This window comes from Aythya marila (assembly GCF_965140915.1).
Source record: "Aythya marila genome assembly, chromosome: Z".
Lineage (NCBI taxonomy): Eukaryota > Metazoa > Chordata > Aves > Anseriformes > Anatidae > Aythya > Aythya marila.
In genome coordinates, this window is record NC_139080.1 from 62,010,715 (window position 1) to 62,034,127 (window position 23,413).

At 37.1% G+C, this 23,413-nt stretch overlaps 1 protein-coding gene across 2 annotated transcripts; it reads right to left on the bottom strand.

The window, feature by feature from the left end:
• Positions 1 to 514: 514 nt before the first annotated feature.
• Positions 515 to 23,413, bottom strand: NREP (neuronal regeneration related protein). Of its 2 annotated transcripts, none has more exons than XM_082784103.1 (5): positions 23,332 to 23,413; positions 22,571 to 22,618; positions 21,023 to 21,077; positions 6,144 to 6,221; positions 515 to 2,187 (listed from the first exon to the last, which is right to left on the bottom strand). In XM_082784103.1, the coding sequence occupies exons 3-5, from the start codon at positions 21,023 to 21,025 to the stop codon at positions 2,062 to 2,064; spliced, it is 207 nt and encodes a 68-aa protein (XP_082640229.1). In that variant the 5' UTR covers positions 21,026 to 21,077; positions 22,571 to 22,618; positions 23,332 to 23,413; the 3' UTR covers positions 515 to 2,061. The 2 variants fall into 2 exon arrangements, with proteins under 2 accessions (XP_082640229.1, XP_082640228.1); XM_082784102.1 differs by lacking the exon at positions 23,332 to 23,413 and adding an exon at positions 22,722 to 22,839.

Consider the following 23,413-nt stretch of genomic DNA (forward strand, 5'->3'; position numbering starts at 1 on the left):
ACCAATACTTATTTTAAACCTAGAATAATGCAGATATTACTGCATTAGGGAGGAGACATTACTGCAAAAGGGAGGAGTATACCAACATTCTTTTAAATTAAATTACACACACTTGAAAAATTATCTTTTAATTTGAGTTACCAGAGGTGAAAAATGAGATGTGCTATATCTGCCATGTATATATTCTCACAGCTTCTTTCTGGGATTACTAAAAATGGCATAAAGTATCACATCTGACCCAGTCACTCAGCAGTCTTGGAAAGAGAAGTACATGACTGCAATTGCCCAGAAGCTATCACTTCCCAGCCCCACATCTGGTATTTAAGTTATCTCAGTGGTTATTGTTTAGCAGGCAACAAAAGGAATCACCTTTTACATCAGCAGATATTCCTGAAAAAAAACCAAAACACTCAGAAGTCACATAAGAACAGGTGCAAACAATTAAAGGAGCCCTCCCATTAGACAAAAAAAATATATAAAATAAAGAAGCAGAGACATTGTGGCTACCCTTAGAGCTTGCATATTTATTGAACAAAACCTACTAAAATAGCTAAAATACATTGGGTACTGGTAGTGCATTATTAAAGATCACATTGTTACAAAAGCCTGCGTTTTCAGCAGTACACAACTGCAACTATACATAAATGCCACAACTGCTGAATATTATTTGTTGCTCTATATACAGCACAGTAGACATATCTAATCTATTTGAAAATAAAATGTACAATAAAAGAGATACTGAAGGAGGGAAAAGGAAAGAAATCTAGGAAGTGCAGTGCATGCATTGGTATTTAACAGTCAGAAGCTAAAACAGTTCAGAACAAGGCCTGCCCTGTGAAAGGAAGAGCTAAAAGACAGAATTATATAAAAAATTAAGGTGGGCTTTCAGACTGTGTCTAACACAACAACATCCCATGAATAGATGATACTGTTTAGTTTTGTGTTTTGTATTGTTTAGTATTGATAGTATTCTGGGAGCAAGAACAAAAATGTAAAATCCACATGTTGACAGTGCTGTGGGAATGTACTCTTTCCCCTTTAGGACTTCACCTCTCAGGAATTTGCTGTATGTTTCTTACAATATCCCCTATATTATCGATTTGAAGAGGACATTAAAACTTGTCTCTCTTTCAAAAAGGCATTAGAAAATAACAAAAATCAAAAGATTTCGAGAGGTTGGTTAAAAATTATTGCTTGTCTTTCTCCCATTTAGGTGGATTGGAGTCAGAAAGGAGATTTTAAGTAAATTACAGTTTTGTGATTGCTCCCACTATAACTGCATGTTTGTGAGTGGACCCTGATAGGGAATCAGTTTCTCACTTGTACACTATAAGTAGTTACTCACCTACGGCACTGAATAAGAAAGCCACACTGAAGACACAAGTAAACAAGTCAGTCCAGTCTAAAGAACAACATTCAGAAAAACAAAGTACCAACACCTTCTCAGAACATGGAAATAAAAAATAACTCCATCAGAGCTACCTTGCCAAGGAGCATATTTAAAGTCCAAAATAGCACCATTCATCAGTGTCTCAAATCCCGTGGCAGCATCACAATCACTTACCACAAGGAAACCATGAGTTTCATACTACTTCTATACATCAAAAGAGTACATGGATAAAATATAGAGATATACAGACAATCGATGAAAATAAACTACTAGGCTTGTTACATCTAAATGAAAAAAAGGGGGACTCTCAGCCTCTGCAAAAAGCAGTTAGGGATGGTGGAAATGGAGAGAGCAGTTTACCAGTTGCATGTGAGCAATGGAGTTTGAGTAGTGGAAGACATTGCTGTGGTAGAACCAGGCCTGAGGGCCCACCTGTAATGTTTGTAAACATGGATTCACAGTGTGAAATTCTGAGAGCTTTCGCTTGAGTCAGAATGTTAAAACCTAGTTTTATGGTACACATTTGTCCATTGTTATTCTCTAAAGCAAGGCTCAGAGTCCCATAGTTTCTTCTTACACTTGATGATTTACACAGAAACAATTCCCGATATATGACACCATGACCTCATCAAACCCATACACCATATGTAATACAAATGGAAAAATCATGATTAAAAAGAGTAGAGGTAATTGATTTTGGTGAAATGGTGTCCATAGCCATTTACCGGAGCCCAGCACGCTCCTTCCACCTCATTTTTCTTCTTGCGGTTTACTTCCTTCGAGATGGGAAGACATCCCTGTGAAGAGGAAAAACAGCATTAGCCGGGCTTCTCTGAAGTCAGCCTAGTGAGTCTTCCCTGCTCATGTCCTAACATTTCCATCACCCCTAGCTTTAGTTCAGAAGTAAACATCTACTAAACACAGCATAATCAACAGTAAATACTAATGCCAAAGAGCGGGAAAGATTGTTCTAATGCCAGCATCTGAGCAAAAGCTTCTACATGGGGCTGAGCAAGTGTGCCCTGGCAGCAAAAGCATAAAAGAGTTGGGTCAACAAAAGCATAAAACAGTTGGGTCAAGGGACTTTGGCCACTTGTCACAAATGGGGAGACCCAGCAAGGTTACAGGGGAAGGAGCTATAGAGTGACAACTCTTCCCACAGCTCACTGTCAATTGTACATCCCTACACTATTCAACATGATTTTCTTGAGCTCACCAAGCCAAGGACTTGTGCCCTTTGAAATAGCTGAGACTGCCCAACAGATGTTGCCTGTGCAGTAGTTCTGGCATACAGATATGGCCAACAACAAGCTACTTTCTGTTTTGCATGCATGCAGCAGAGAATCCAGACACAGTGTCTCAGTATCGTGAATGCAAAGCTCATGGCCACAGACCAACAGATGGCACCGAGCCCCTTTGAAAACATAACTCAGAACTGGCATGGGTAAGAAAAACATTAATGTTCATGGTTCTGTCTATCTACCAGCATGTACTACATCTACTTTGCTCACTTGCTCTTAAACCCCAAGCTCCATTTTGTGGCTCCACCTGGACTCCAACATAAAAGTGTGAGTTAGGAAAGATCATCTCATTATTGAGAGAACTTTTTGCAGTTTAGACCACTCATCTTTTGAACAACTTACATCTTTAGCCTCCAGCATACATCAATAAGAGACTTTCCTACAATACTTCACAGAAAAGACCACGTATCCTATTCCTACTGGTGCTTCAAAGGCTATGTGCATCATAGTGCACACAGTGCATCACTGTGGTCTCTCAGAAAGTAAGGAAATGGTTTGCCATGATAGCCAGCTACGTCAGAGATGCTTTTATTCACCACACTTAATCATTCACTAGCTGAACACTATGCCTGTTCAGCAGAGCACATACATGCATGCTTAAAATACTTTGCTGCTGATACATCACTATAGGATCTTAAACTAAAAGAATGTGTTTAGCTAGTAATGCATTGTAAGTTATTGAAAATTCCTCTTGTGCATCCATGTGTGTGTGTTTAAGAGATCATAATTGTAAAGGTGTTTGATTTTATTGCTAAGGACAAATTCGTCAAATAAGATCACTTTTTCTGAAACTTTTTTAAGAAATTGAAGTTATCTTCTCCAAGTTCATTTTCTCTGACAGAAGGGTTGTGAATTTCTGAATTAGAAACTGAACAAACAGCGGTCTCACAACTACCAAGAAAGAGAAATTTCCAGAGTCTTCTTTTCTGGCTCTTCAGAGCCATGATTTTCACTGGAACGTCCATATTTGCTACATTTACTTGCACTAAGAATGAAGCCACCCACTTTGCACTAAGAATGAAGCTTTCCCACTGTATTTATCACAATTCTGCTTGCAGGAACACAACTGCCTCCATGGTTCTGCACTGCATACAGTCAGGACCTGTTTCAGTCTAAGATCCTTTCCTAGGGGCATACAGTGCCCTTTCCTGTAGGGGCACCAGAAACCGAGAAACTGGGCAGATTTCAGTCAGCACACATGCAAGACTCTCCAAGTTGGCTATAGAAGCGTTGGAAACATACCTTGCCTTTGTAGAGCCAAACTGGGGGTTTTGCAGAGACAACATTTTAGAGTCAGAAAGTAATGTTTAAATTTTAGTTACTGTACAAACATGTTCTCTCACGGGACTCCAGAAAATTCCATCCTTGTGATATTTTTGCTTTTTTTGTTGACTAAATTTGCTACTTGTGTATCATTACAGGATATGAGAAGAAAACTAGAAACTTGCACATGCAAACAGGCACACCGCACAGACCAAAGGTCTGGGCAAATTTCCAAAAGCATTGTGTTGGGCAGTTCCTTTTCAGCTGTGAAAACAATCTTAGTCCTGAAATTCTGCCATACAATCATAAGATAAAAGTCCCATATGACCCTTCTAAGGTCTGGAAGTAAGTTGTCTTTATCCTTTTATATTTGGTGGTTGCAAGGGGGAAAAAAATGGAAAAAAAAAAAAAAAAAAAGAAAAGAAAAAGAAAAAAAACACCTTTATCTGAAATTAAGATTTTCAGAAAATTTATTGATTTTAGTCTTTCAGTAGTTCTATCTATTTAGGATTATAAGTGAGTATACAAAATGTTGAGCTGAAGAAGGACTGAGCAGTTTCTGCACTTTTCTCCAACAATTATCCCTTATTAATTTTATAAGCCTCATGAAAAATAATTAGATTCCAAAGACACTGAGTTTGTGTAAAGGCTGATACTCTGCTGGAAACTGGATTTTGCGCAGCTAATATTTAAGTTGATGGTGAAACTTAATTGTGAAGTTTGGAGCTAGTTCTAAATTCTGCTCCTTCTAAACATATGCCGAGTATGTTCTGAAGAATTACATAAAGGCTAGAATAAATGCATGTTATTTAAAAAGCAGGGCTGCTTTTTAAAAGCATTTTTAAAAAGCATAATATTTTTGACTACTTCAGAAACAATTATGCCTTTTGATGATTTTTTTTAAAAGGTATGTACAATATAAAAACATGTCTTTTCAGAAACCCAATATAATGCAGCTTTGATACCAAATATGCTGCACATAATTCACAGCTTTTTTTCCTGTGATTTAGGAACAACTTTGAATAATGATGAATGAAAACTCACTAAAAGCTGCTAACTTAAAATTTCAATAAAAATAATCTGGTTAATGTACAGCTGTTTAATAAAATTAGTAAATTTATTTAATATAAATATGACCATATGCAGCACAGTTATCTTAATCTTGCACTGCTATCAACTTATTCAGATGAACTTTTAAAATACTTTGAATGTGAGGAGTGGCAGTACAGCCATATATGTTAATTTAAATAATTCAAATTCAAATGAATCAGCTCAGTTATGAATTTTAGAACTTCCTTTATAAGGAAAAACTATGCAAAATACAGCATTACCCAGATGGAATAGCAGAATTTTGTTAACACGGAGCTGAAGTCTAGATAGTAATTGAAATTTAATCAAAACAGTTTTCCATGTTCTCTCTCATTTGCTTACCTGCCATTTTTTGCCAGACTTTGAGTCATCAATGAATGAGAATATGCGAATAAAACATGTACATTCTGTAGTTCTGAGCCAACAGTTCTATTTTCCTATTCAAATTTCATATCCAATTTGGGACTTATGAAACCAGCAATGGTAACAAAAATCTTATCAATCTTGTCTGATAATCCACAACTTCTGCATTTATGTTGGGGGTACTTACCTCTTTGTCAAACTCAAAATAAAAATGCTCTGTATGTTTGTTACTTAAACCAAAGCACAAAACTGCACAAAAGAAAAACAACAACAATCTCCCCTACCCTCTCCCTGCATTATCATTGACTTTTTCCTCTGTATTGGTAAGTGAATACTGCCAAAATCAAGCATTCAAAACCCAGATGTCAAGCTTGAAAAATCATGAGACAGTTTTAAGAAATTTGAGCTCCTGAAAATTAGCATGTTTTCTTTCTGGTATGTAGCCAGCAAGAGTCCATGTTTTCTGCAAGCCTGAAGGCTAAAAACATAATTTTAAAATGAAAGCTGAAATCCTCACTTAACTGCTTGGCTCACAGAGCCAAGGCTTCAAGAAAAACAGAATACCATGAGACTCGTGATGAAATCATGAGAGCTGGCTACTCTCTTGAAACAGTCATAAAATAAAATCCATTGAGCTTTCAGTGTTTCATGGCTTGTTTTTGTTTTGTTCTGTTTTCCCCAGAAAACTTTCATCTTAGTTAACCATTAGGTGAGATTAATAACATAAATAGCTTTACCTCTGGAAATCCCCCATCCCCTCGGCTGGTTGGGAAGATTTTCTGGCTAACCCAAATAGTTGACCTTGGCTGATTAACCTGTAGTGACATAAATACATACAATTTCTTACTAAAAAAAAAGAGACATTCATTAAATGCAATCAAATGGTGTTCATATGACAAACCACATTACTAAAACCAAAATTCAAATGTCAGCTGAGCTTGGCCCTGAGACCTAGCTGTGTTTTACACTCAGTACATTTTTGAGTACCCATGACAACAAGATTTGTCCCTTGAGTATTTCAACCATTTTGCATATTGTAATCTGTATTCAACAGGCATTTTTAAAAGTGCATAGGATATATGCTTTTATATGACCTTTACACAGTATCTTTAAGAAATTCAGTATTCAGTCTGTTACCATTAAACTGACTGAGGATATTGTGAGACATCTAACCTCCCCCCTCTCTTCTGCCAGAACTCACTGGCAAAAGACTGTTTAATGAAGATGATTACCTTTGCTGATGACTGCAGGAAACAAGGAGAACATGTCTTTGATAGACCTTTCACACCAAACCGTGAACTGGAATTTATTGCTTTCTAAGTACATTGAACATTGATTGCTATAATCCTGTGATTGCACCCTGTATCTTACACTTTAAAGGAACACATTATAGAAGATGCAGGATAAATGAGCTGGCAGCAGGATTTAATGGTGGTGGACTGTGGCTGCTCTGGTGGCTCTGGTAGCTTCCTAAGCAAACATAGGATAAATTGTTTGGCCTGATTTATCCTGCCTGAGACTCTCAGGAATGAGCCCACTTCTCCTAGGCCCTGTATGAAGTGAAGAGGTTCACTCATCAGAAAATGAGTGAGATCCAAAGCAGTGGGCAGCTAGAGTGAATACCAAGCTACCATGAATCTGAGCTAGAAACCTCCAGTGCTTTAGTTTCTCAGCCTCAGGATGAGGATCAGAACATTTTTCCATCTCACTCATTAAGCTCTGAAGTGGTCAGGTAGGAGTTGTGTACAACACTGAAGATCTTAAATTTGTTTTCCTGCTGGGTTTCCCTGCTGGGCCTTTGGTTTTAAGAATTCAACTCTTTCTGCACAATGCCTGAACATCAAACTGTTTCAAACTGAACATTATAATTTACAACATTCAAACTTGTTTGTACTTTGGGAATAAAAACTTGCCTTGTAACTGAAATTCCTGGTGGATAGGCTTTACTCACCTGCTTGTTATTGTATTTATATTGAAACCTGAGAAATGTTTTCATTTCTACAGAGTTGCATGTTGACTGTTAGCTGTCACACCTGGACTACACATAACTCAGAGAAATTATCTGCAGATTACTTAAATCATCTTTCAAAGAAAAAATCCTGAACTCTACTGTAAGGTAGGAAATAGAGGAGGGACATGTAAAGCACAGAGCCTAAGGCAGTGCCTGCTATGATATACTCTCCCATTATTTTCCACAGTACAAAAAAGAGTGTTGCCTACTAATTAAAGCATCAGGATTTATCTCATATTTATGACTACTGTATGATCTCAAAAAGGCCAGTCAGACTCCCTGACAATGGCTTACATAGGACAACTACTACACATCACAGAGCGCTCTGTGAATTCATCAGCTAATGTTCACCCTGAATCTCTGAGACACTCTAATGAGAGATAACAGGTAAGCTCTGAGCTCTCCCGTTGATATGTATAATCACTGACTATGTATCCTGTGCCTATACCCTGATTTTATTTATGTAGCCATATTCTTCGTATGAAAGCTCATGATGTGAACCAGCAGCAGGGCATGCATGCTTAAATGGGCAAGTACATAAAAGTGAATATTTTTCTATAGAAGGAAGGAATAAGCAACAAAATACATTATTCATTATGATGAATATGAGCTTGTACATTTTCCAAGGAGTCTGAGATGGATTCAGGTTCGCCCATAATTCTTGTAATACCTATTAGCAATTTAATAGGAATAAAATAACACCTGCAATTAAATGAAAAAAAAAAAAAAAAAAGTACTCTCTAGACTTGAATTATTAAGAACATGGAAGAGCTGCAGCTTTGAGGGTGGGATATTGGGATGGGGCAGTGGGAGAAAGATGTAAACTGTAAGATACAGTAACTATGCTCCAGGGTTTAAAACAAACAAATAAACAAATATGCAAAAAACTACCAGCCCCTACTCCACCCCAGCTATCTTTCATATTAATTTCCTCCATGGAGAAAATACTTAGTAATGTCCTACTCTCTTAATATCTTCTCCAAAAGCAACTTCTGTGGCCACCACTGGTAGATAAAAATCCCATGAACCTACTCCATGTGCAGTAACTGCTCTGCTGTAATTGCACTTAATTCCTAAACTGGGCAGCCAAAGGACTTTCAGTACCCACATTAGAACAATGCCAAAAGGCTGTGGAGTCATGGCTTGGATGCTGGCTAAGGGGGGGAAGTTTCTGGAATGGAAAAATAAAATGCCAGTGTGGAAAAGTCCACTTAGGACTTCATATAATCCACAAGGATAAAAAAAAAAAAAAAGACACATCTTGATGTCTTGCCATGTTATGGGCTTTATAAAATGCAAGAATGTCTTAGATGTTCAAACATACTGATAGCAATGGTGCTATAAATGCACAGCAAGAATTTTAAGTCAATTACAGCAATTCAAAACAACTGATATTAGCATTGCAAGATGATCTATAGAGAAAAAAAAAAGAGCAGAGCAATGCTCCAACAGAGTAGGATGTAAGGCTTACAGCATTCCAGCTGTTAGCATGAAGCAAACACTTCTAGATAAATGCTTTCATTGATACACACCATATTTTCATTTCTTAGTACTTCCTGTGTGACTATTACGAGAGTACAGGCTTGGCTTAAAAAGCAAAAATATCAGGATTTAGAAAAGAATTACTGAACTTTAGGATGGACTGAAAACTGAAGTTACTGCAAGTCTAGACAATACATAACAGCAGTATGATGAGTGAAACTGATAGCCTCACTCTTTGATTCTCATTAAGGAAAAAATGAAGCTAGTAAACTTCATCCATAAATTGTCAGATTGGATCACCCCTAAACATCTGACTAACAGCCTTGGAAGCAATCCTTCCTGGCAGAGAATGTGATACACAAAACCGTTCACTCACACTTTGAGAAGTCAGGAGAAAAGAAACCCACTGATCTGGGATATGCTGTCTGAGGCAGTGTTCTACAACAACAAGCAGTTCTGCCCAAAAACTGAGGCCAACTTTAAATAAGGAGTTATGAGCTGTAAAGAATATGCTTGCAATTCTTCAGTCTTTATTTGCTTGAAAATCTATGAAATTAATAACCAAAAAAAATGAAAGATGGAGGAAAATAAATGCCTGGTCTATTTACTGGTTATTACCTCAGAACTACTTACTTCTACTCCTTTACAAAAACAGGAGGATGTCTCAGAGTAGGCTTTTCTTTTCTCCTCTGCTCAACAAACCAAGAATCCTCTTTTTGTTACTGCAAAGGTTCCATCTAAAAAGCACTTCAAAATTTAAACATCTATTCTTCCATTTTGAGCCGCTACCACTAGTCCTGTCATAAAATTCTGTCTTAAGAGTTAGAGCAATGGAGCACAAACTTCTGCCCACCTTCAAAACAAACATGTGAACCTTGCAACAGAGCTGCACAAAATCTACTGTATCAGTCACAGCACAATGCTGAAATGAATTTCTTACTGCCCACTCTTCATTCCTACACATTAAGAGCATCTTTCAAACATTCAGAAACATCCATCAAGATACAGATTTAAGACATTCTAAGCTTAGTACAATGAGCACAGTAGCACAGTCCTATTAAGCATTTCTAAGTTTTTTTTTTTATTATTTTTTTTTATGGTTAAGAAACAAAGAAAAAAGCCACCAGAGTTACTTTTCTATCATTTTTTCTTCCTTTTTTTTTTTTTTTTTCTTCTTTTAACATGGGCCACAACTAAATTGCTGTTCATCAAATTTTACTCAAGACTTATAGGACTGCAATTCAACTACAGCCTAAATCTCAAACCTGAACCTTAAGAGAGAAAATCAACCACTCTGAGTGCAGCAGCAATCATCTTTTGAGAAGTTTCAGCTAACTTCTTTGTCATATAAATCAATTTGGGTGATGAGCTGGGGAGGAAGGTTACAAAAAAAACGCTGCAAATTCCTAACCTCTAGTAATTCTGTGCTAGTCTACCTGTCTACCTAGGGGAAAAAAAAGAAAAAAAAAAAAAAAAGAAAAAAGAAATCTTTACCAGATGGATTAGCAGTCTTCTCTCAAACACAAACGGCCATGAGCTAAGGAGCAGAAGAGTAAAATGCTAGATATATGCGTTAAAGAGAAGGAAAGAAAGTGGCATTACACCTATGTCATGGCATGCTCTTCCCCACTGCAGAACCTAACTTTGCATTTGTGCCATTCTGAGGGCCCTGTCTGTCTGCAGTACATGACCCATCACAGCGAGAGCACATCTTCCTTCCATGCTCCCCTGGCAACAGGCCTTATAGCTGGAGATCAACACTTCGTTTCTGTACCTATATGTCTGTAAAGTAGTTCAGGGATTTTCCATCACCATTGCTCTGTGTTGCAATGACACAAATCAACCCTAGTAGGGCACCCAGGAGAAAAGTTATAGATTGTTTCCTGCCTGCTCTTAGCACAACCACAAGGTGTCTAGCAGATTTTTTTTCTTCCCCAATTGAGTCTTGATGAATTTCCTATTGAAAAAAAAAAATATATATATATATATATATTTAACATAATTGCCTGCTAAGCTTAAACAGTTATTACTTTGCACTTTCTTAAGATTCTTAGTTACCAGCTGGTTTGAGCTATAGTGACTTTCCCCAGCATATTCTACCATGCACTTTTCAATACCCCAAATGGCTCCCACTGCAGTAAATATTCTTTATAACCAAAAGCCCACCATCACCATCCAGGTGTGTAAACAGACCCTTCACTAAAAATCTCACTGCATTGCTGCTTGGACATCAAATAAATCATCCTGTTAAAGAACTAATAAATTTTAAACAAAACTGGAAGGAAAACTCTTCCTAGGATCAAAGCATGTTTTATCACTTGCTGCAGTGCAAGACATAAACTAATGCTCCCATCTGCAGTCATTTATTTTTAACACTGTGAGGGGAACATCATGATAGCAAATTATATTAATGTCCACCATGTTCCAAACCTAGCATGCAAGATTTAATACATATAGCAAATGTCAGCTGAATGGTCGCTGCTTCTCATTTTAGTTGGGTGGCAGCCTGCTGCCATTCAGGTTCATCTTCTGCATCTTCCTGAATGCCAGGACATCAAGAGCACTCATCATTCCTCCTCATTTCAAAGACTAAATCAGTGAAATTTCAACAAAACTTTTTGTGTGTGTGTGTATGTGTGTTCGTGTATTTAAGAAGCTGTAATCCCAATCAAATACTGCTTTTCTAAGGCTGATTCTAAAACAGCATCAGTGAGGAAGCTTTTCCTACTCAGCTATCAGACACCATAACCTTCCCTGGTTAAAATGCAACTTTATGACCTTAACTGATTTAAAAATACTTTGAACAAGTGGCTGAGTAGGTTTGAGGTCTCTCAGTTTTGTGTACTCGATTGCTTTTTCTGTGTGGCTCTGCATCGCAAGTCTGAATTTCTGGTTGAGGTACAGCAACAGTTATCCCAACAGGTTATTTATTACCTGTCTTTGCATTTTCAATATACTGTCAGGGCAGCAGCTTTTCCTAGCAATTATGCTTTCCACGTCAGTGACATGCCATGAGCATTCAGAACTCAGTGGAAAAAGAAGAAAAAAGAAAAAGAAAGAAAGAAAAAAGAGGGGGTTATAATCATTTTACACATCTTCCCCACAGCAAATAGAGGTAGATAAATGGTTTGAGAGAACTGGTGAACAGATACACTATCAGTCTCCTCCTAACTGGGATTAATACAAGTAGCCTACCTTTCAGAGTAGACTTGAGCTGCCCATTAAAGTAACAATTAACACATAGCAGTATATTGGCAGAACATGGCAAGACACCTGCACACCTGAATTTGCCTTTAACTTTGCATCAGCATCCTTTTCTGGGACTGACTTTCCATGGGGAAGATATTATTGCTTCTTTTTATTCCTCCCCATCTGATGACTCAAACTCACAACCACATAGAGATGAAAAAGCCTAAATGAGACAAGTACGCTTTTCCTTGCATCCCCCTCTCCATGCTGTACATGAATTAGCAAGTTTATTCATTAGAGGTTTTTTTGGAGTCCTTGTTCATCACTTCTTCAATTTCTGTCAGTTTTAGAGAACTAGATGTCATCTGCTCCTTTCCTACACAACATAAAGGAATGACCTTGGAATTAACTTTCCTACATTTTAACTACAAAACTTATCATAAAAACACATCTTCATTGTTTCTTTTATTGCTCTTAAAGCTTGTACTCTTCGGGTTACACTGAAGTGTTTGCTTCTATCTAGCCTCCTACACTGGCTCTTTATCATCAGCTTCTTCAAAGAAGTCACACCTGTCTTCATCTTTGCATCTTTAAATATCTACTTACAGCATGCCATGACATATAAAAGAAAACTATCTGAGTGACTGTACAAAATTTACTGAAATACATACTTTTAAGATTATTGTGCTTTATTGCTCCAGGAAAGGATACTGGTAGAGACTAAGCTCTCTGAGCAAGCATATTTTGCTACGAAGAGGTCTCTTACCTGACTACTGGCCTCCAAAACTGAGCAAGTATGGTGTTCAGGAGGGGAAAAACACAAGCTAATCCAGATTGATATATAGTTAGCACGCTCCTGCCAAATACTTTAGCTGGTAAGAGCCCCTCAACAGAAATGTTAGCAGTCTTCTGGTATACATGACTGAATGAGGTTAGTTATGGAAAACAGTTCATTCTTCCCTTGAGAGAAATCCTCCCCACACCATCTGAGTGTAATGAAGTTTTTAGGTAGAGAGAATTTGGACTTTTCTGTGTTAGTCAGGATGAATCTAGTTTGTGTGCTACAAGTGCTCTCATGCTGCTCTTTTTCCTCATTAAGCAAGCAAAAGCCATTGCAAAGCATTGTTAATATTTACCATGCATATGAAGAGTAAGAGAAAAAAAATCAAGTGATACATTGTGAATGCTGTCATAAACACTCATCCAACTTCTGGCTGAATTCATGAATTTAACAAAGATATTCATCACCACAGTACCACACTCCTCGAAAGGAAAAGAAACACAATTATTCCAGAATAAGAAACAAATTTATACTATATTAAAAGTTGCATTGGCTGATTAAAAAAAAAAAAAAAAAAAAAAAAAAAAAAAAAAAAACACACATCTGTAAACTACTTTATCCCACTAGTAAATTTCAGTACATGGGGTTCTTCTAGAACTATGAAACATTACAGAAATCAAATAACAAAACAAGCCCTCCGGAAAACCAAACTCCCAAACCTGTTCAACCCAACAACTTTTCTTCTTGTTTGCCTGTGTGCAATAATGGTAGCTTTTGTTACTTTACTTAATATAGACACAAAAAAACATCAGTAACAGGTGTGAATATTAAAATAGTATCAGAATTTTCAGTCAATTATCTGTGACTTCATCATTTGCTCTTCAAGAGCAATCAGGTAATGATTTAATTAGTAACTATGTGTATCTATACTTAAAGGTAACTGCAGCAGCAGATGCACAACCAAGTCTCCTGTTACAGAGTTAGGTAAACACACAGCATGGCAGCAAAATTCAGGATCAAAGTCTGCATGCTTAAGTTCTTCAGTAACATCATATCCAATACTGACAAATTACTGGAGCAATAGAGGAGGAAAAAAAAACAAAACATGGTCACAGACTGATTAAAATTCCATTTAGCTTGGTTCTCTCACTGCATCAAGTTTTGATCCTAAGGATCCTGGGAAAGACGAGCAAGAACAGTGGACAGTAGAGCAATCCTGAGGAAATAATAAAAACAGAGAAAGCCCAGAACACTGCTTCACCTTATGGCCTCCCAGTTCCCTCCTTCTAATTTTGGGTTATACAAAATGTATACACCAAGCTAAATCCCAAAGCATGTGCTATTATTTAATTTCTTATAAATTTTCTAGATCAATGTACCTTCAGAAAACTTAATACACTGCTCTGGACTAACACTTGTTTTTGGTTTGATTTGGTTTGTTTGTTTGTTTAATTTTGCAAACATTTCTCACACATATCAGAAAGATGACTAGAATATCACGGTGATATCCTCCAAGTGGTGGCAAGCTCACCACCTCTGCTGACTGCTTTCCTATAGAGGCCAGCAGGGAAAACCTTTTCCGTCACGAGATACCAAACCCTTTCCCAGACAGCATATTTCAGGCAAGTATTAAAAGTCACAGTAATAACCCTGGAAAAGAGAGAAAGAGCCAGTCTGTATAGCAAGTACTTACCTTATTAAAATAGATGTAATTGACACCTCATATTGTAACAGGTGCTTGAAAGCATTTTGGTACATTTACCTGCACAGTCACTATATTACCAGCATTGAACATAGCTTAAACAACAATACAAATATAAAAACACAACTTAAACTGTATCATTCATGCTATATAGGTTGTATACAACAAAATACCTGAGCTTTCTGTAATTTATGTAATCTCAAGAGAGACAGGAAAAAAATCTTTTTATGCCAAGTATTGTTTCTGGTTTTTGTTTATGTTGCCCTATATAATTACTTAGCTGAGAAAATAAAGGCAAGAAAATTTACCATTATTGCCACCAGAAGAGTTATTGAACTCATTTCTTTCATGAGAGACATTTATCACAGATATAATCACATTAAGATAAAGAAGGCAGATTTCTTAACCTCTAACTTCATATTTTTGAGCAAATATTTTTGAGCAATATTTTGATGCAAATGTGTCCTTTCTTAATGTTTTCTTAATGCTTTAAGAAGTAAGGAGTTCTTTGTGATAATACACATATTAAGTCAAAGCTTATACCACCTTCAGTGAGAGTGTACAAATTCCTTTGAACTTTTTAAACTTCTTCCCACAGATGTAAGCTATGCAAGTAGACAGACAAGAACATTAGTGTTAACAGAATTAATCCAGAAACACTTCTTCCTGCAGGATGAGTAAGTGCTACCTGCTCTGAATTTGTTTTGTTGTTGTTTTGTTTGTTTTAATGCAATGTTTACAGAAGGAAACATCAGGAAGCCTCACAGGAACAAAGGGAATCATTCAGAATTGCTACAGAGAATTTGCCAGAAAAGCAGTCTAAATTGAATTTCATGTAACACTCAGTGATTCATAGTATCATTCTACATTAAACATTTGAAAAGAACATCTTTGTATCTTTCCAGATAGCACCCTCAGCCAATAGTGTTTAATGAGGTATATGAGGTGAATACATATTTGCAATAAAAACAAAAACCAAATATTTAAAAATAGTTTTATTAAAAAGTCCTGTCCCAGTCAATGATATTAACTAAATTATCTTTTATGAAGGTGCTCTGAAGCTACTAGACACAGTGTCTCTCCCCTCTCTTTAGCCATACACACAATGACCAGATTTCAGGTGGAAGGTAGCAGGATTCTGATTGAAATAAATAAATACATAAATAAAATTAAATAAATATATAAAATAAGATACGCATTATATAATGTATATATAAAATATACAAAAATGTATAAAAATAAATTAATACATAATTATTGGTGATGGCTTTTGATCTCAAGATTTAAAAATCAGCATCATGACTGTATAGTATTACAAGGTGTATATGATTTATTTCTGATTTTCCAAGGTTTACTGAGCTTTTTTTTCACACAAGCTGAAAAGTTTGTCCTGGACAAAGTAGTCCAGGACAAAGAAACTTCCAATTCCATGTGACAACACTGTTTTGTTCAGTGCATAGTGCACTACAGTGCATAGTTACAAAATTTTAGCACCTACAGTGTGCATGGTTGTGACTGCAGAGAAACACAGGTACAGAGAATCTTTGTTTTTTACTGTGGATATGACTTGTACCACTGAAATATCTACAGTATCTGCTTTGGATAAAAATTACTTTGTCTTAAACTCCATTTCAAATTGTTCTAGCCATAATCAAGTAAAGGTGCTTTTTCTACACCGTGGAACAGCTAACTTCACAAAAATATTGCAAAAGTTTTATTTCTGCTTATTTATTTTGTAAGGTGGCAAGCATTTGATTCTCCATAAGTTTTCAGAAATGAAGTAATGTTGGGCAAATTGCATCAAATGCATTCTTCACATACAAGCAAAATAAAAAAGCACAATATACACATTCACGTGGCCAAAACTGCTGAACTGTCATCTCTCTCAATTGCTTCTCTTGACCTTGACCAAGTTCTGCCCATGACTACATGAGAACAGAACTGGATCTGATACAGTTCTACAGCTCCTCTGCAGTTCTGAACTACCATTAAGACTGTTCCAGTTCTGGACTCAGCAATAAATAACAAAGCAGAGTTAAGTTTTTTCATGCCAGACCAGGAGTTACGTTTGCCCAGTGTGTATCTAGAATCAGGCTGTAATGTCTCATCCTGGTATTTCATTCTTACTCCTCAGAGAGTATGAAGGGTACTTAATAATGCCTGTTTCTGCCAGACCAGTCCCAGGCTCCATTTTCCACAAACAATTCAAAAGCTATAAACAGTTGTTTCAACTCAAGTGAAGTCATTTTATAGACACAGAAAATCACAGAATGTGTGAAGGTATCTGCATATAGCTCACTGGAAAAATGCCCATAATGGGTAAGTTGGGATTAAATCTTAAATACAAGCTTTCCCTCATAAATATCTTCACCTAACTTACATGATATTATTATTTCCCTACTAACTGCAAAAAAAGAAAAGGGATGGTGTTTTTTTACCCTTCATTCAAACACAGGCTACCATTTATTTCTCCCTGAGTTAATGAAGAAAAGCTTTTTCCCTATGAGTTTTTCTCTCCAAGAAGTCATCATTCATTTTTTTCTCTTCCCCCCTTTCCCCCCAACTAAGACAGAGAATGGGACTGATAGAAAAACCTCAGAACTGATCTTGCTCAGACAAGGATATGCTATGGTAAGTGTTCAGCCCAAATGACCTCTGTTTTTTCTTTGGGATATCACAGGTATGACACCTAGCCTTGAGATTCCACAGCAATAGCGTGTTAGAAGAAAGCCATCTAATCATGGTAAGCCAGAAATAAGCTAATGAGCTGCCCTGGAATACTTTTTTTGTTTATTTCAGATAGGTCAGATTTAGACTATTAAAGATGCGTCTGTTTAATGATGCACTCTTACTAGTTACTGATAAACATGTCATTTGAATTCCATAGCACCTGTGCTGCAAAGTCTCAGAACTGAGCTTGAAGTCCAGAAATGAACTCCAGTGGGAGTAGGGGAAAAGGACATATATGAGTGATTTAGAAGGGAAAAACAAAAAAACAAACAAACAAAGACCATACTGTGAAGTGTCTTAAAGGCTTTTGTAATCCTTTGTAATTTCTTTCCTTAAAAGCAAATAATTTACTGGGGTCAGAGAAAGAAAAGGGGGAGAGAAAAGAAAAGAAAAGGGGGAGAGAAAAGAAAAGAAAAGGGGGAGAGAAAAGAAAAGAAAAGAAAAGAAAAGAAAAGAAAAGAAAAGAAAAGAAAAGAAAAGAAAAGAAAAGAAAAGAAAAGAAAAGAAAAGAAAAGAAAAGAAAAGAAAAGAAAAGAAAAGAAAAGAAAAGAAAAGAAAAGAAAAGAAAAGAAAAGAAAAGAAAAGAAAAGAAAAGAAAAGAAAAGAAAAGAAAAGAAAAGAAAAGAAAAGAAAAGAAAAGAAAAGAAAAGAAAAGAAAAAGAAAAAGAAAAAGAAAAAGAAAAGAAAACTTTCTGGTGGTTTTGCTAGAATTCTTCTTTGAGGTCACCGAAAACTGGACTGAAGACTTCCCTACTCTCAGTCTTCTGACAATATCCTTTATTTCAATGACTGAATCACATAGCTCTTTGTTTTGTTTTTGTTGTTTCTTGCTTTTTTGTTGTTGTTGTTGTTAGAAACCTTATTTTTTCTCAGCATTAAAATCTAATTTCTTATGTTATGACATGCAGAATTTTCCATGAAGATAGTATATTGAAAGTCTACTATTTCAAATAAAAATAGCATTTCAAATCACCCCAGGACTTTACACACTGCAAATAAATACAAAAGATTCCTTTTTTTCTTTAGGTGAGCACTTTGTAAGCAAATATTATACAAGTAAGGACAGATCCTTAAATGTCAGGTATTCTTGTGTAAGATGATTCAAAATGTCCACGAGTTAAAACTATAATATTAATATACAGTATACTCTTTTGCCTTTTTATTTCTCTCCAAATTATTATGTTACCATAATACAGCTCCAAGAAAGATTAACAAGATACGAGGAAATTATAATTCCTGCCTAGGAACAGGAGAAGCAACATTGAAAACTAACCCTCTAAGTTGATTGCTTTTACTCATAAGCAGTTTAAGACATAGCTCATGGAATAAGAACAACAAGAAATGGAGAAGATAATACAGTGAAGTTGCACAAACAATTAATTTGTTTTCACTCAACAAATTTATTCTGGTCACTCTTAATTGATCACTGTAAGCCTAACTAAATGGTTAATGCACCTTCAGTTTACCTGGGGAATAAATATTTTTTTCCCATTTTTTCAAGTTCAGTTCAAGTTGGTGAAATGAAACAGCTAAATTCTCACTTAGCAGTGAAAGCAGAATAGAACCCTTGCATATGCTCTTATATCAAAAACAAAGTAAGCACTTTTATAATTATTTATTTTGGTGTAGAAAGTGCTGACATGCAGAGAATTTACCTGCAAATTATAATGGATGAAGAGACACTTGGAATAAATACAGGAACTATGCCAAAGACAAGTGTGTCCACTGCTGCAAGGAAAGTGTGTCAATGATCTGACTTCATATTACATTCAGTGTTGTGTCAAAAGTGAGAAAAAGAAAGAAAGAAAGAAAAAGAAAAAGAAAAAGGTGGCAGTAGGTGAAGGGATCCTGCCAAGTATCACATCTTAAGCAACTCTTTGAGTTGGAACAAAACCTAGTCTTTCTTACACTGAAATTCTCATCAACAGTTACAAACAAGTGGAATTAGGTATTTTCATAACAAACACAAAACTTCTCAAAAACAGCCAAATCAGATTTTGATTTATGTCATACTGCAAAAACAACAGGTGTGTACCCACCCCACTAAACAGTTGGGTAATTTCATTTTATTTTCTCTACTAACTTGTATTTTATGTTCTGGCCTGGAGGCTGGCTTTACAAAACTGATTTCACTGACTGCTAGAGGAACCTTGCTAGATTTATAGAACCATCTGCTGGTAAAAATCAGAGGCTATTTTATGCTTAACAAAACTTAAAATAATCTTTTGTTCCATAGATAGGCATATATTGCACATAACAGCCTGCATGCCATCTCAAAATGTGGGCTGATTGTCACCTTAGTGTTGGTAGGAAAACAGTTGCCTTATCCAATATACCACAGTTGTGTGAACAGAATGTATTTTAACATCATTTCTATTCACAGCTTAAGTGAATCATTTCCCTTTTAATTCCCCACCCCCAACTATTCATTTATATACAGATGAGCAAAGCTCTTTGATGAAAGTAGGTTCCAGAATAGACAAAAACTCCAGAATTTGCAAGTTTATTTTTGCAGATGGGAATGATATAAAACAAGAAGCCAAAAAGAAAAAAGCCTTTACAACAGATTACATATTTTCTTATTTTAAACATCCTTTGCTTCATCCCTCCTCCCCCATGTGAAAACAACTCCAGAGACCCAGACAAGTATAACATAATTAATGCAATTAATTTAACCCAATCTCAATATGTCCTTAAGAAACTCATACTTTGGAAAATAATTTGTCCTCGTTGTACACCTTATTCAGTGCTACTTTAGACAATGTATTGCCCTATGCAAATTGACATATTTTTGACTATGGTAGTATTGCTTACTAGTAGCACTCAAAATATCTCATACTTATGTCAATATATGTATTCACTGATAGCTGCATCAAGAATGCTCCATGACTACAGAACATCTAAGTTCTGCCTGCTTTACCTACTTTTCTGTAAAAAAGAATTTTCTTTGTCCTGCTGTTCCTGAGACACTAAGACATTCTCAGGGAAAACCATATTTAGAGAATGTTTAGAAGCATAACATGTTCCATCCTTAAATTTATACATTTGTCAGCAGAAGTATGTCAGAGTATAACAAGTGGGCTTTACCCGCTAAAAATATAAACACAATTAGCACTGAAGCAAATGGATAATTGTGGAATACTGTTCATTAATTATATTCCTACTAAGCGCCTGCAAGTTCAGCTAGGCTGAGGCCTAGCTTTTTTTTTTTTTTTTTTTTTTTCTGGAACAGATTTGTATCACAAAGAAAAGCTATCCTTCTGAAACAAATACCAACAAGTAAGAAAAATTAATTTGCATCTTATGTACCTCCCTGACAGAGAGTAACATTAAATCTGCTTCATTTACTATGTGCAATGACCTATTTCTTCTTTTTGGGGGTAGAGTGAAATTACTGGATATTGTTTTGTCTGTATGTTTTCCTGCATGTGTTATGACGTTTATTTTCCACAGTAACCTAAACATTTATTGTTTTGATTAAATAAACCTTGCTGCACAAAGAGGGATTTCAGATTTTTATTCAAAACAATGCAAGGAAACCAAGGATTCAACATACGGAGGTTTTCAGGGTACATCAATCATTATATGGCAAATCCCCACAACCTCAAAGCGTGTCATATAGAGGTCATATTTATAATTTGGTATTGGGGATGAGGAAAGAAGGCTTGTATTTATCAAAATATATATATATTGATTCTTTGCTAAAACAACTAATTCTTACCATTTTTAGACTGTAAAGTCTTGGGACTGCAGTTTCTCTCAGGTAGCACAAGGATCTGAAAACAATTGAAAAATAAAAAATGAAAATGAGTGTAATTCAAACTGTCGCAATACTTAAAAGATTTTTTTTTCTCCAGCATAACTGTGAGTGATCCAAGCATAATCCTCTGTGGTTCAGATTAAAGTCATGCAAATTATTCTAACCACATGTACGCTCATATAGCATGCTTCTCTGCACTTCAGTGGTCTGTAGGCTTAAATATAGGACAAAGGAATCCCTGGTACCTAGATTTGCAAAACCCTATGCTATTCTTAGCACTTGGTACATCACTGAAGAGCACTATACCTAATGGTTAACACACCCAAAAATCAGTCAAGGGGACAAAACTCTGTCATCCTATGCTTATTGTCAAGGTGGTCCATTGTTCCCAGGCATACGACAAAGTGTGTTTTTTTTTTTTGCAATCAAGAAACAAGTATGACAGCATTAGGCTTTCACAACGTAATGGCCCAGAGAGTAGGTATTTTTGGAAATGGCACTGCATTACATAACCTCCACTTTTGTCTCTCCCTCTATTCCACACACAAATGCACACACCTATTTTAAATAGTGAAGAAAAAAGAGTAGGTCCTACCTCTTTCAAATCGTTCTTTAAATTACTGCTCTCTTAATTGAGTGAAAGTAGCATACCTCCTTTACCAGTTTTCATACAGTGACAAAAATTAAAGCTCTCTTCTATTGATTATGTATTTCTTACCTATAGTGTGTATGCATGAAATGCAATTAGGTATGACTCATATGTTTGCACACAAACACATACATACATACTGGATATAAAACTGCAAACTCATATACCTATAAATGGACATAGAAACGTTTGAAAGAAAGCACATCATGAAATGCACACCAAAATACGTTTGTTTTTGTTTTGTGTTTTTTTTTTTTTTCCCTCTCTCTAAAGAACCACCCAAAATTTAACTGCTGCACATGCAAAAATGCAGAAGGCTGTTGCAAGAATGACTGCTTTCTAAAAATAAACCCCAGCAGCCTGAGAGGAATCCAGTGTCAGGGTGGAGAAGAGGGAGATTCGTTTTACAAGGGAGCAGAAAAGAGATGAAAAACCAATCCTAGAGCCTTGCATGCATGCTAAAAATTTTAAGTGCATTAGGTTTAAAAATGCATTTTGGTGGTTTTGGAGTGCAAAAACGAAAAAAAAAAAAAAAAAAAAAAAACGAAAACAGCTTTATAAAAACGCTCCTCATCTCCCCTTGCATGTGTGCACAAAAATCCCCAGCCTAGAAATCCAGCCTTAAAGCATAAAGACAAAGAGTTAAATATATGTAACTGCACGTTTTCTCATCTTCTTTTTTTTTAAAAAAAAAAGCCTCTTTGGAAACGTGCACCGAGAGGGGGGAAGGCAAGCTGCAGCAAAGTCCAGCTAAGGGCAAAAGGAAACGAAAAGAAACAAAGAAAGAGAGAGAGAATTAATTAAAAAAAAAAAAATAAAAATCAAATAAAATTCTGTGGATTGGAATTGCATATACTTACAGACAAAAGCCCCCGCTCCCTGCTCACTTTCTGTCCTTTCTACATGATCTGAAACACAAATGTGGATTAAAAAAGGGCAGCATGCTACAGAGGGAATTTATAGTTGGGGGAGTGGAGAGAGGGTAGGGGGTGTGGGGAAGAATGACTGCACCTCTTCCAAAGTGCAGCCTTGGAGAAAAAGGGGTGGGGGTGGCTGGGGGAAAGTCTCTCTCTCTCTCTCTCTCTCTCTCTCCCTCTCCCTCTCGGGCTGGGTTTTGGTTGCCAGCGCTGGTTTATATTGAACAATGAGCTAATTCTGATGGCAGCTGGCTGCCCGCCAGCTCTCCCCCCCTCACCCCCCACCCCCCCACACGCATCCCCTCCTTTTACACACACACACACACACGCGCGCAGCTCCCCCCCCCCTCGTTTGCCTGCCCGCCTCCCCCCCGCCCTCTGCTGCAGCGCCAGACTGCTTAGTCTGCAATAATCCGCAGCCCCGCGTCCCCCCTTCGCCGTCTGGCAGCCGGGGCCAGCGACCGCCCCGACGACGGCCACGGCCGCCGCCGCCGCCGCGGGCAGCGCAGGGGGGGCCCCGCCGCCGCCGCCGCCGCCCCCCCGAGGCGGCGGCACTGAGGGGAGCGGCGGCCGTTGGTGCGCGGCCGTTAGAGCCCCCCCCCGGCCCCCCCCCCCTCCTCATGCTCCAACCGTTCCCTCCCTTCAGCGCGGCGCCCTGCCAACGGCTCGGGGCGGGAGGTTGTGGGGGGGGAGCAGGCACATACTGTAATAATAACCCTGCAGCAGCCAAAGGGCATCTGAGGAGAAGGGGAGGGAGACGGAGGCGGCCGCCCGCTCGCTGCTGTG